General features: G+C 38.4%; 1 protein-coding gene across 1 annotated transcript in view; it reads left to right on the plus strand.

Moving 5' to 3' along the window:
* The window catches only part of ANKFN1 (ankyrin repeat and fibronectin type III domain containing 1), a 138572-nt gene that overhangs the window by 71142 nt on the left and 55143 nt on the right, over nucleotides 1–12287 (plus strand). Inside the window, exons 6-7 of the mRNA XM_060134735.1 lie at nucleotides 510–600; nucleotides 5831–5938. Coding sequence (XP_059990718.1) covers nucleotides 510–600; nucleotides 5831–5938 — 199 coding nt within the window. The remainder of the gene's footprint in view (nucleotides 1–509; nucleotides 601–5830; nucleotides 5939–12287) is intronic.

Below are 12287 nucleotides of genomic sequence, written 5' to 3' on the forward strand. Positions count from 1 at the left end.
GAGGGATTGGTTAAATAAATGACTGTGTTTACCCAAAGTGAAGTACTATACAACTACTAAAAGAATGAAGCAGATCTCTAATTATTAATCTGAAAAGATGTTCATTACAACTTGTTGATCTTGTAAAGCAAGTTGATCAGCTAGAAAAAGGCAATAGTAGTTGCCACTGGGGAGGAGAAAATAAGGAAAAAGAGGTAAGGGTGAGAAACTGCAGGTTTTGGTAAACCTTACAGAACTATGACTTAAAAATTGGTGTATAATGGTTTGAGGAAGGTCAGGAAAAGCAACTATGATATTCCAATTTTGAAAAAAGAAAGCACAAAGAAACTAAGAGGGCACCCCAAATATGTTTATTATCATGTAAAAACATAATAGTCAAGAAAAGCTAGAAAGTTAAAGTATGGGTAGTGGGATGAACAAGTTCATCAGACACAGAATAAAGCTTCTAGGGTAAAACTGACTAAATAAAATTCCCAACCCATCATTCTCTCTATTTCGATACTTTGCAGGGCCAACAGTATTTTGTTCAAGTCTCGGCTTATAACATGAAAGGATGGGGACCTGCTCAGACCACGACACCAGCATGTGCCTCTCCTTCTAGTAGGTGGTGGCTGTGAACTCTCTCAAGCCTGGCCAGACTCCAACTCCAATTCCATCCTCAGGATGCCATTGCCATTCCCTCTCCCCACTGCTTGAGACTAATAAGATGTCCTCAGAGTAGCATCTGGCCACATAATGAATGATTCCTCTGCAGAAATGTTCCCCTGGGAAGCAACTCAGTGGAATGAAAGAAGAGGGAATTTGGAACCAGCAAGACTGAATTTGATACCCATTATACCTTTTATTAGCTGTGTGACTTTCAAAATTTACTTAAAGTCTCTGAGTCTCAATTCAACATCTGTAGAATGGGTCTGATCATACCCTTCACAGGGCTTTTGTGGAGATGTACTGAAATGGCACAGTAGGACTGGCTGGCCCAGAGTACACGCAGTCCATTTTAGACCTCACCTCCCCTTCTTCACCAAAAGTCTAGCAAATCTTACTTACATTCTGTCAGAAGAAAAGCTTTCTTATTAACAGGCACTCTGATACACTCTGCCACAAACAGAAATCTATAATATTTATTACGGTGGCTGAAAAACCCAGCAAAGCCCCTTCTAATTATCTTAAACTTAATAATTTATGTCTGGTGTATTTGGCAATTCTCTATTAACCAGAAAATTTAATTAACAAGAAGAACATCTCCAGACATACTACATGACAGAGTTTTCTGCATAATGAACCTATTGTTCTGACTTATATTTTATTTTAAAAATCTTCACCAATGGGATCATTTAAAATGGTATCATACACTTCTTGTGAAAGTGCAAACTGCTCCATCCTTTGTGGAACACAATGTACCATATTATATCAGCTGCTATAAGAACATTCGTTTCTTTTTCCCTATAATTATACATCTAAGAATCTAACCTAAAGAAACAGATGCAGACACACAATCATGAACAAATATGTGCACTGCAGCAATATATTGATATAGTGAAATATCATGTGTGGTGGGGAGAACAAATATCCAATATTAACTCTGCGGTTAAATAAAGTATGATATATATAGATCCATACTATAGAATAAAATGCAACCCCTAAAAATGGTGTTTTAAGAAATGATCCATTGTATAGAAGAAATTCTTATAAGTTTCATGTAAACAAACATCATAATTTTTTTCATATAACATTTAAACTGTGAGTTTGACTATAATTAGGTAGGTGTGTCTGCATATAACTATTAAAATTTAACAGCAGATACTTGGGTTATGAGATTATGGGCTCTTTAGTTTCCTATTTTATATATTTTTGTATTTTTCAAGTATTATAATAACCCTTTGCCCAGGAAAAACCATGAATCAGGTGGTATATTATGGGCTTTCACATTCAGCGTCTCACTTAATCCTCACAACAGTCATTGTTCCCATCTTGTGGCTAAGCGTCATCATTATCATCTGTATCACCATCAACAGCAGAGCTAACATTGATAAAACTCATTATATGCTGCATGTTAATCGAAGAACTTTACACAGATTAACTCAATCTTCATAACAAACCTGTTAAGGTTTGTTATGAAGATTGAGGTGATTTTTATTATTTTACTGATGAGGGAACTATTAATATTGAGGTACATACACACATACATACAGCCCAACAACAGAAAATTAGCCAGCACTGAAGTCAGGTCCAAATCCCATGTTCCTTGCTCTTAACCACTATGCTGTCCTCCTCCTCTATTAATAAGGAAATTAGGATTCAGAGAGGGTGTTGCCTTGCCTGGGGTCACAACTTTGGTAACATGGCTGAGCCAGGATTCAAGTCTGAACTAGTCAAGACTCTGCTGTGGTAGCTAATGCCCTGCTATCAGGCAGACAATCAGACTAAAAGCCAGCCAACCGTTCCTGACTACTGCCTCTGGTGGATTCAGCTAGCTAAATCAGGCCATACAGAGCCTTGGACCACAAATACCAGCGATGGAGGGATAGAAGGGATAGAACAGGAAAAAAAAAAAAAAAATTAGACCTGAAGGTGGGTCAGAGGGAAGCCCACTCCAAACGCAGACCCCATGCAAATTCTGATCTGTATGATGTATTTACTTATAAACACCAGATGTCCCAGTTCTGTAAACTTCAAGTTCTATTCAGACACTCTCCCTCAGAGCCCATTTGAAGAGCTCTCTCCAGAATGAAAAGAACAGTTGTCCAGGTCTGGGAAGAGTTACTTATTACTTGGTAATTAACGCAGCAAATGGCAACACTTTCTAAAACAGCACATTTGATTAGTAGGGGTATCTGGCAAAGAACTGAAATCCAAACATGTCATTACAGTCACTGCAGACATGCCATGTCACTTGGAAAGAACAATATAAAAACACTCTGGTTCTATTTATAAACAGAGTATGACATTGTGATGTAACATATATCAGTATTCAGATATTTACTAGAAGACAATGTATTCTAACATGACAGAATAATTGGAAATTTGGTAGTATGTTCCAATAAGCTATAAAACTTTTAAAAATATTTTTACAAAAGGCCTGAATGTGTTTTTATAGACTTATGTTATATGGTATGGTACATAATAAGAGAAAAGGACCCAGACAGGCTTGTCTGAGTTACGATCAGGAAAGCCCTGATATCACCAGTGAATGTAAGCTCTGCACTGCATTGCAATTCAAGTGTCTCATTACCAGAACAGTGAACAGTATTATGTGGCATGATCTGCTCTTTTCCTACCACACTAAGTTTATTCCTGTCAGGCTCCTGATTTCTTAATATATTTTCAATTTTCTCCCTCATCCCTAAAGTCTCCTATTTTATGTAGTCATCAGAACCTTCCAAACATCTATGAGAAAGACTCATTCTTTCCAAAAACCTTGGCATCATGTCCAGTGCTCACTCGGGCTGCAATTTAGCATTAGCAATTTTCTAATGTACCATAAAGTCATCAGCTCAAGCTCACCTCTGATGTAATAGGCCTCAGCTGAAACAGCCAGGTCCACTTCATCTCCCCCTGCACTGATGGCAGTATTAACACTCATTAGAATGTATTAGCACGTTCAGGGCCATATAGTAATTCAGTCCCCCAGGAGTCTTACTCAAGCCAACAACATTGCTCATCTTATCTGAGTACTTCAGATACATTCATCCAACTAAGGAAACAAACTCATAACGGCCTCTGGGAATACATGAGAGCAATGTTTATTCTCACTGTGTCCAGATACCAGGGAAACTATAGATAGTCCAAGGGCCACTTGGAGTTCGTTCCCTCAAACATTTCCAAATTTCCCAGTAAAAGATCTTTCCTAGCCCATCCTACGTGAACACCATCATGCTTCTAGTCACAGTGCCTCACTAACATTTAATGAGCATCTCCAATGTGCCCAGAATGGTGCTTTACTTACAGTATTTCTTTGAAACCACAAATAACCTAAAAAGAGACTCAAAAGCTCACTTTACAGAGAAAAAACCTGAAGCAAAGAGAAATTAAGTCACAGTTTCTGCCAACAAAGAACAGAGTCCACAGAAAGCACCTATGCCAATTCCCTGTCTCCAGAGTTGACCACAACTAAGCCACACCACACAGACTCCAACCAAACTCTGACCCTCCTTCTCAAAAGAAAACAAAAACAAAAACATGTCCATGGTATAAGGAAATGAGCACTATACGGAGGGTCGTGAGACTATGTTATAGTCCTGGCTATGCCACCATCACCACCAAGCTGAAAAATTTAGAACTGGAATGGTTATCTCTGGGCCTCAGTCTTCTAAGAGGTAAAATGAAGAAGGGTACATGGGGGAAGGTGGGAAGGAGGAGGAATTAGAAAATCTCTGAGGCCTTCCTCTTCAAAGGGAATTATCTGCTAAGGTAAGAAATGATGTTTCCATACTCACCACTCAGGAAGTTAACTTTCCAACAATGAGTTCCCTTCTTTTTAAGTTATTATTTACATAAGGCTTTCCACATAACATTGCACTGGATAGCTAATGTACCTCTCATCTAATCCTCACAAAAATCCTGCAAGATAGATACTATACTCCTTTTTCATACTACGGAGTAGAGGCCCTGTCAGTATAAGTAATTTGTTTTACAGACACTGAGCTAGGAATCAGAAGAAGCAGGGCTCAAACCCAGGTTTATCTGACTCCAGAACCTGCATTCTTTCTAACTATGTTGTCCTACTCGGCCTTGGATGGACCAATGTGGAATGCTTTTACCTAACTTTAACTGTCATGGCATCTGCTTAAGTTTCTAAACAAGGGAGACTCCATATTTTAAAATAACTCTAGGTGGAGGGAATTTGAAACTTGTTCGATTAGAATTTAAGCCTCAAATATACTTGTGAACTAACGGGCTTTTCTCGAAAAGAATGTCTAGAGATTTTAGAGAAAGCATTTCAACCAAGAAGCACTTAAAGTTGTTGCTTTTGAAAGATCCAGAAAGTAAAACCAGGGGAAAGAGAATAGGGATGGACTATGAAATGACTGACCTGCCGAAAAAAAAATCTAGAGTTGGAGACAGCAGAATTATAATCTTGACGTTAGTCCCATACGGGTTATTACTCTTGATATCATTATAGCCAAATGGAATGAAAATAGAAGGGGGAGAAAAATCTCAGTGGGTATTGCAATTTAAATTTGCCATGTAAGCTAATACTGTATATTTAGAGACTGAGCAGACAGGGTGGTTGGTGGCTCGGAGTATGTGCAGGAGTTGCTGTGCCAGCTAACCAAAGCAGACATTCATTAGAGCAAAATGTAGATTTCCATTTCTTGGCATCTGACGTGGGCTCTTTCCTTGGAAAGAAATGTCAATTTGGCCAAAAGTGTCAAACCTACAATAAAAGCATTGGGACCGTGGATTTCATCTAGTCTGCACATTCCCACCCCTTTCTTTCCTACTGTGAAAATCCAGTGGCGACTTGGGGTGCTGAGTGGAGAGGTGACAGGGGAACTGATTAGGACACAGACGCTGAAAAGGAGGGTAAGGAGCTGGGGGAGGGGAAATTGGACTCCCAAATTCTCTATTTTCTTTTGGCTTTCAATTACCATTTTCTCTTGCCTTAAAACTGCCCAACTCAAGAAACCAACCACAATTGCTGTTTTGCACAGGGCCTGAAAAATGGCAGCTTCCAAACCCTTGGTAATGCCTGCTAGTTGTGCAAGTACTGGGTGCTCATCCACACAGTCTGTGGGTAGTATGAGCAAAACTCAGCTCCCGAGGCAGTGCAGGCAAGAGGCCTCGCCTACTTGAAAATTTTACTCTGTTTGTTTCTTTTGTTCAATAGACTGGAAAGACTATGACGACAGAGCGCCTAGACACAAGGGACAGAGTGAAGTTTTGGAAGGTCTGCTGCAGCAGGTCCGAGCCCTTCATCAGCATTATAGTTGCCGGGGTAAGGATAAAAATCTGTGCTGGGCCATCGACTGAGGTCTCGGTGGCGCCGGTAATTTTAGCAGTTTCCTAACTGGGTCATACCTTCTCATTCATCAGGGAGGGAGAGAGATATTAATATTTGTACATCTGGAATCACTTTACAGCACTATCTTACTTTAACCCTTCAGAAGAGACTTCCCTCTCCCTTCCTTCCCTTCCTCTTTCTTTTGCACCCTCACTCCATAGGAACAGTTTGAAAACAAGCACAGGAAAAATTGCAGCTGCCATTAGTTCCCTTCCCTTTAAATTGTACCTTCACAAAACTTCTCAGTGTGCTGAGTCTTCGGGATATTCACGCTCAAACTTTTCACCTGCAACAAAAATTCTGTGAACATCCCTGAGGAAGCACAACCAATTATAAAAGCAACAATAATATTAAACTTCTGTGTACATTTATTATAAAATTTACATACAATTCACATCCAATATCTCTTTTTCAATCCTCATTTTGGCAATTATCACTGAGGCTAAGTGACTTGACCAAGGTCACAATGCCAAGAAGAGACAGAATCAAGATACCAACGTAGGTTTTCTGTCTCCAAGCCAGTCTTCCTGCCACACCTCGTTTTTGTCTCCCACCCTTACATCAGGACAGGGCACTGGATTTTAATCTTCCCCTATACTACTGCTCAAGAGGAAGTAGAGCATAAGTTCTCTAGACCTAGCCAACTACACCCAGAAAGTCTCTGAGAAGCTTTAAAAAGATTATTTTCTACTTGGGCTGTTCAAATGGGACAGGGTCAGGTTTCTGATCTGTGTAATGATTCGTGGAGCAGGCACTTAGTTTTATTTGGAGAATTAAATTTCCATAAAGTTTTCATTTTCCATGCTCCTTCACCCGTCACATCTCTAACTGCATTGTACTCTCTAGATTCAGGGCACTGCAGGACCAGCTAGGTTAATAATCTATGGTTGAGACTAAGAAATGCTAAATGAGTTTTGACTAGGTATAAAGAAATCGTACTTAGCATTAGCAAAAAGTTGTTCCCAGTTGCTGTATAGCTATGACAACAGAGCCCTTCAGAAATGTTGGCTATAGCTAGAAATGAGGGCAACTGTTTGCAAGAAAATAATGTTCTAATGAGTGGTTGGTTCATTAGGAGATGTAAATATGCATGGAAGAGGCTTAAGAAGGAAACCCAAGTGGGATTTCATTCTCGGATCTCTAGGAAAACTTTACCCAGACTAGGGCCTTCAACATTCCACACCGACCAAATACACTCAGTTCTCAGTTATCCAGGGCCCATTTAACCAAGACAGGCGTTATCTAGGCTCCTTTCTCTTCTTCTGCCTCTCCATCATTTCCCTGCCCGTTAGTTCCTGCATGGCAGGCTAAAATAATGAAGCAATTGGATAGATTATTCTCTGCAATTCATAAGCCACTTTGTGTTTGGTCTTTATCAGAGGGGGAAAGCTAAAACTACTCATGAGAATGAGGGATTATTTTTTATATTATCTGAGGATTTAGATGTTCTCCCCATTACTACTGGATTACATTCCAATAATCAAGAAATGATTGTCTAGACAGCCCAATTATTTCTATGGTTTCCATCCAACTTTTATCATGTACCTATTTTCACCCCACAGGGATGTAAATATACACACAGTATCAAGAAAGATTTAAGAAAGGCATAAGGTAGAACTTCCCAAAAGGGAGGAATATTTTTATATTGAAATGTATATTTAAACAGTACTCAAAGTGTGTTCCACATAAGAGTGGTTCTATAAGATGCTCAGCTGGAAAAGGGTCTCTAGTCAAGTATATTTGGATATTGTTACATTATATATCCCTCTCTTGGAAATGTAAAATAGACATTAAAATATTAAAGACTCTAATAAAAAGAAATTTTGAATTTGGTTAAGCAAGCATTTTCCAAACTTACCTGGCCACTGTAAAACATTTTTTACAGAATTAGTGTTCCAAGCCACAAACTTTGGGGAACACTGACCTATAATATGCCAGGATAAGAGAAATGACCTTCCGAGATGACACAACATAAATCTCTCTAAATCTAAAAGGATAAATTAACGATAATTAGGTACTGCATACAGAAAACTACAAAATTGTTATTTAAAATAAACTATATTGATACTACGTGGTTTACAAATTTTATAATTAGAAAAAACAATTACTTCAAACCCCAGTTCATCCACTTACTGTGTGTACTTAAGAAAAGCATTTAACTTATCTGAGCCGTAGCTTCCCTATCAGAAAAAAACAAGCATAATAATATGTATCTTTCAGGACTGTTACAAGAATTAAATTAGATAATGTATTAAACTCATCTGGCATGAGTAGGCACTTTACAAACTCTAGCTTATTTTTTTTCATTGTTCTTCCAAATGAAGAATGAGATGCTCTCATCCTCAGCATTTTATATGTCCTAGAATTAAAGTATAATCACTGACTCCATTGTAATGAGCCTGGAGTACTCAATAGATACACAGCATATTCTAAATGCAGAACTAATAATAAAACATCCCTTCTCCTACCAAAGCCCTGCATGGGAGATACCAAAACCCACATTAATTTCTCTATTTTTGGCTAAAAAACTGGCCACAGCTAATTCGCATCTTCAGTACTGGGACGGAAATTCAATGGAGATGTTGAGTGGCCTTTATTGTCCACAGGGTTGATGCCCTGACATACACAATGAATTATAAAGAAGTCAACTGTGTTCACTAAAGCAGTCCCCTACAGGAGTGAATTTCAATTATCATCCAATTTTTCAACTGGCAAACATTAATTGAAACACTGTCTCCTACGTGTTAGGTGCGAGACATACCAGTATGAATAACATAAGTTCTCTATGCTCCAAGCACTTAAAAGCTAAAGATCTGCTTCATTCAGAGTCCAGAAAACTAACCATTGCTCCAGAGCCCTGAACTAAGCAGAGAGAGAATAGAAGCCACAGTGGTTCTTAGGAGAAAAGTGAGTTTAGACCTTGTATCAGTCAAGATAGGCTATATCATGCTGTAGTATCCACATGACCCCCCAAATATTTATTTCTCCCACATGCTATAGGTCTACCACCGGTTGCCTGAGGGCTGGCTGTCCTTCTGTCTTGTCATGATCCTCTTTCTGGAAATATATTTCAGCACCCATGGGAAAAGGAAAAGAGACTCTTGAAGGTGTCATGTGGACAAGACTTTATCATTTACACTCAAAATTCATTGATAAAACTGGTCACATGGCCCCAACCCAACCACAAGAGCTCCAAAAGTACAACTGTATTGTACCATGTGCCCAAACTGGAGGAGACCTGAAATACTGGACATTTTCATGGGCCCCTTTCCCAACTGGTAGTAGCATTTCTCATTTTTCTCTTTTTTTTAGTCTAATTTTTTTAGTTTAGTTTTCATTTTTATTTAAGTTATATGTGACTATACTCTGAAGGCAGATTATGTGGGTTCAAATACAGGCTAGACATTTACAAATCTGCATGACCTTAAGCAAGTTGCCAGCTTCTCTATACCTCGCTTTGCTCACCTGTAAAATGCACCTAAGAATTATATAAACCTGTCGGCCATCTGAGGACTGAATTACTTAAAATAAGTAAAGCACTACGAAGAACTTTATTATGAATGAAAAAACAATTTCTCCCATCCTCCATTTTCTATTCCCTAGAGGCTCAATTATTTTGATATTTTCTCCATATCTCTAAATAACAGGCTTATATTGCTAATTCTTGATTTTTAAAAAAATATACAAAGTAGAATTGGTCCTTCATTAAAATGATTTGTATGTTAAATATATATATATAGTTATTATCTCACTAAGGAAGATGATTATTTCTTTTTTATCCCTCCACCCTCTTCTACGTATATGTAATTCCTACTCCCTCATTCTCCTAATATACTCATTTAATAAGATCAATATTTATTGCTAACATTATAATGATCATATAAATTTTATGATTATTTTCCTTTCCTGGATAACTTGTTTCCTCTGTAGATAATAATCAACTTTTACTATGTGTTTTTTTATTTTTCCATGTGCTTATAACCAATTAATCCCCAAGCTATTCTCCAGTTCTCTCAATTTTCTCTCAATACAATCAGATACATAAGTACTGTTTCAAATGGCATCTTCTTAAAGAAACCTCTCATAGAGCCCTCTGACCTGCTCCAATCTAGCCTGGTTACTGGCTGCCTCTATGTCTGTTACTTACTGGCACCCTAGGATCTCCTTTCACCACCATGTTGAGCACTCTTCTTGCCACTCTCCAATACTGGATTTCTTCTTTTTTGTTTACCATCTCCTCCTTTTTCTGGGGTTTGTCTGCCATTGGTGGGAGCCTTTCCTCTAGTAGCTTCCTGTCAGGACACTTGGGAGCTAATTTTTGGATACATTAAGTGTCTTAAGATGTATTTATTCTATTTAATATTTATTTAGGATAAATAAGAATAAGTATAGAAGTAGATAAGTATAGTATTCCCAACTGAAATAATGTTCCTTCATATTTTGAAGGTGTTGCTTCATTGCCTTCAAGCTTTCAGTGCTGAAAAGTCTGATACCATTCCGATTCCAGAAGTTTTATATGAAATCTACTTTTTCCTACCCTGGAAGGTTTTAAGTTTTCTTTTTACCTTCAGTATTCTAAAATTTCACTGTTATGTACCTTCATGTGGCTCTATTTTTGTCTGTTGTGCTGCACATTTGGCAAGCTCTTTCAATACAGAAACTTATAGCCTTCAAGTATGGGGTATTTTCTTTAATTATTTTTTAAATTATTTCTTCCCCTCCTTTTGCTCTGCTCTCTCCTATGAGAACTCTTATTCACTGAACCTCATGGACTAGCCCTTTAGGTTTTCCACCCCCACCCTTCCTACTCTCCATCCTCATGCCTCTTTGCTCCACTTTCTCGCAGATTTCTCCAATTTTATTTTCTATTTGGTTTTTCAGACTTTGATAACATATTTTTAATTTCCAATGTTCTCTATTGTTCTCTGAATATTTCTCTTACAGACCTTTATCTTTTTTACAAGGATGCAATGTCTTTGCTTGTCTCTCAGGCTATTAATGACAGGCTTTGTTTCATTTTATGTTTTCTTCTCTCAACATGGTCTCCCCTCTAAATTGCTTTTGTTTGGTTTTGGCCTGTGTTTTTTCTGTGACATGCTTTTCAAACTGCCTAGTGATCCTTGGATATGTACTCAGATTTAAGAGAAGAGAACTCAATAGCTGTTGGGAAGCTCTGAGCACATGGATAGGGCTCCTTAGTTACACAGATCACTGTAGGGTGATCTGGCATGGCCTTATCTTTAGGAAAGCAGTAAAGCCAATGTCAGAATCTTTAGGTGTACTCTTACGCTAATCAGAGTCTCCAGAGATGCTTCTTCCAGTGTTCTGCCTGGAGAATATAAATTTGAGTACCACTGTTCCGAGAGCCCAGTGGGGAAATACTCTGTATGGAAACTTTCATTTAATCCACCTGTTTTGAGTACATACCACTCCCTCCCTCCATTTTTTAACCATACACCATACCTTTCAATCTAAAGATCTCTGTTTTTATGCTTTCCAGAGAATATGCTACTAGCTTTCTTCTAGAGTGCGGAAAGGGTAGGAGAGGATATTTAGAAGTCTAACTACTTTTTAAACAGATTTCAACAAAACACCCTGATTTTAGCTCCACATTCACCACTCTTCCAGCAGTATATGGTGCCCATGGGTGAGTCAGGTTACTTCTCAGCTTTCTCAGGCCTGCTAAATCCATCTGTCCATCTGCTTTCTAGCTACCAAAATTCACGTGCTTTTGTCTCCTTTCCCATCTCTTTGTCTTGACAGATTTACGTCACTTCCTCTTTTTTAAATCTCTTTACTCTGCTTTTAGTAAGATTTTGGGAGAGAGTAGTATGTGATAAATAAGTTCAATATGCTGCCTTTAATCAGAAGTCCCAGCAGCATTATTTTCAAGTAGAATATAACCAGCAAAATACATGTTCAAGTTAGAAAAAAATGCTTTTGCTTTGTTCTGCCAGGAATAACCATTACCAACACAAGCTTGAAGCTGGCATGAATGCTTTTGTCAATCAGCTCATTCCCAACTGCTCCTATAGGATCACGGGCAGAGCCACACTGGGCCTCAGGCATGGGCCACCCGCCCAGGTTTCCATGTCTAACAGCAGTGATATGGACCACGTTCTCATCCCCAGTAACACGTCTGTCAGGAGTCTGGTGATGACCCCAATAACCTCAGCTTCCCTTCATTAATTACATTTAAGATGAGAATTAACTCAGTGATCATCTAGTTCAGCTCTAGGGAGCACAGTTTGCAAAGACTGCTACAGGAAATCTACTACTTTTA

This window comes from Lagenorhynchus albirostris, chromosome 20 (genome assembly GCF_949774975.1).
Source record: "Lagenorhynchus albirostris chromosome 20, mLagAlb1.1, whole genome shotgun sequence".
NCBI lineage: Eukaryota > Metazoa > Chordata > Mammalia > Artiodactyla > Delphinidae > Lagenorhynchus > Lagenorhynchus albirostris.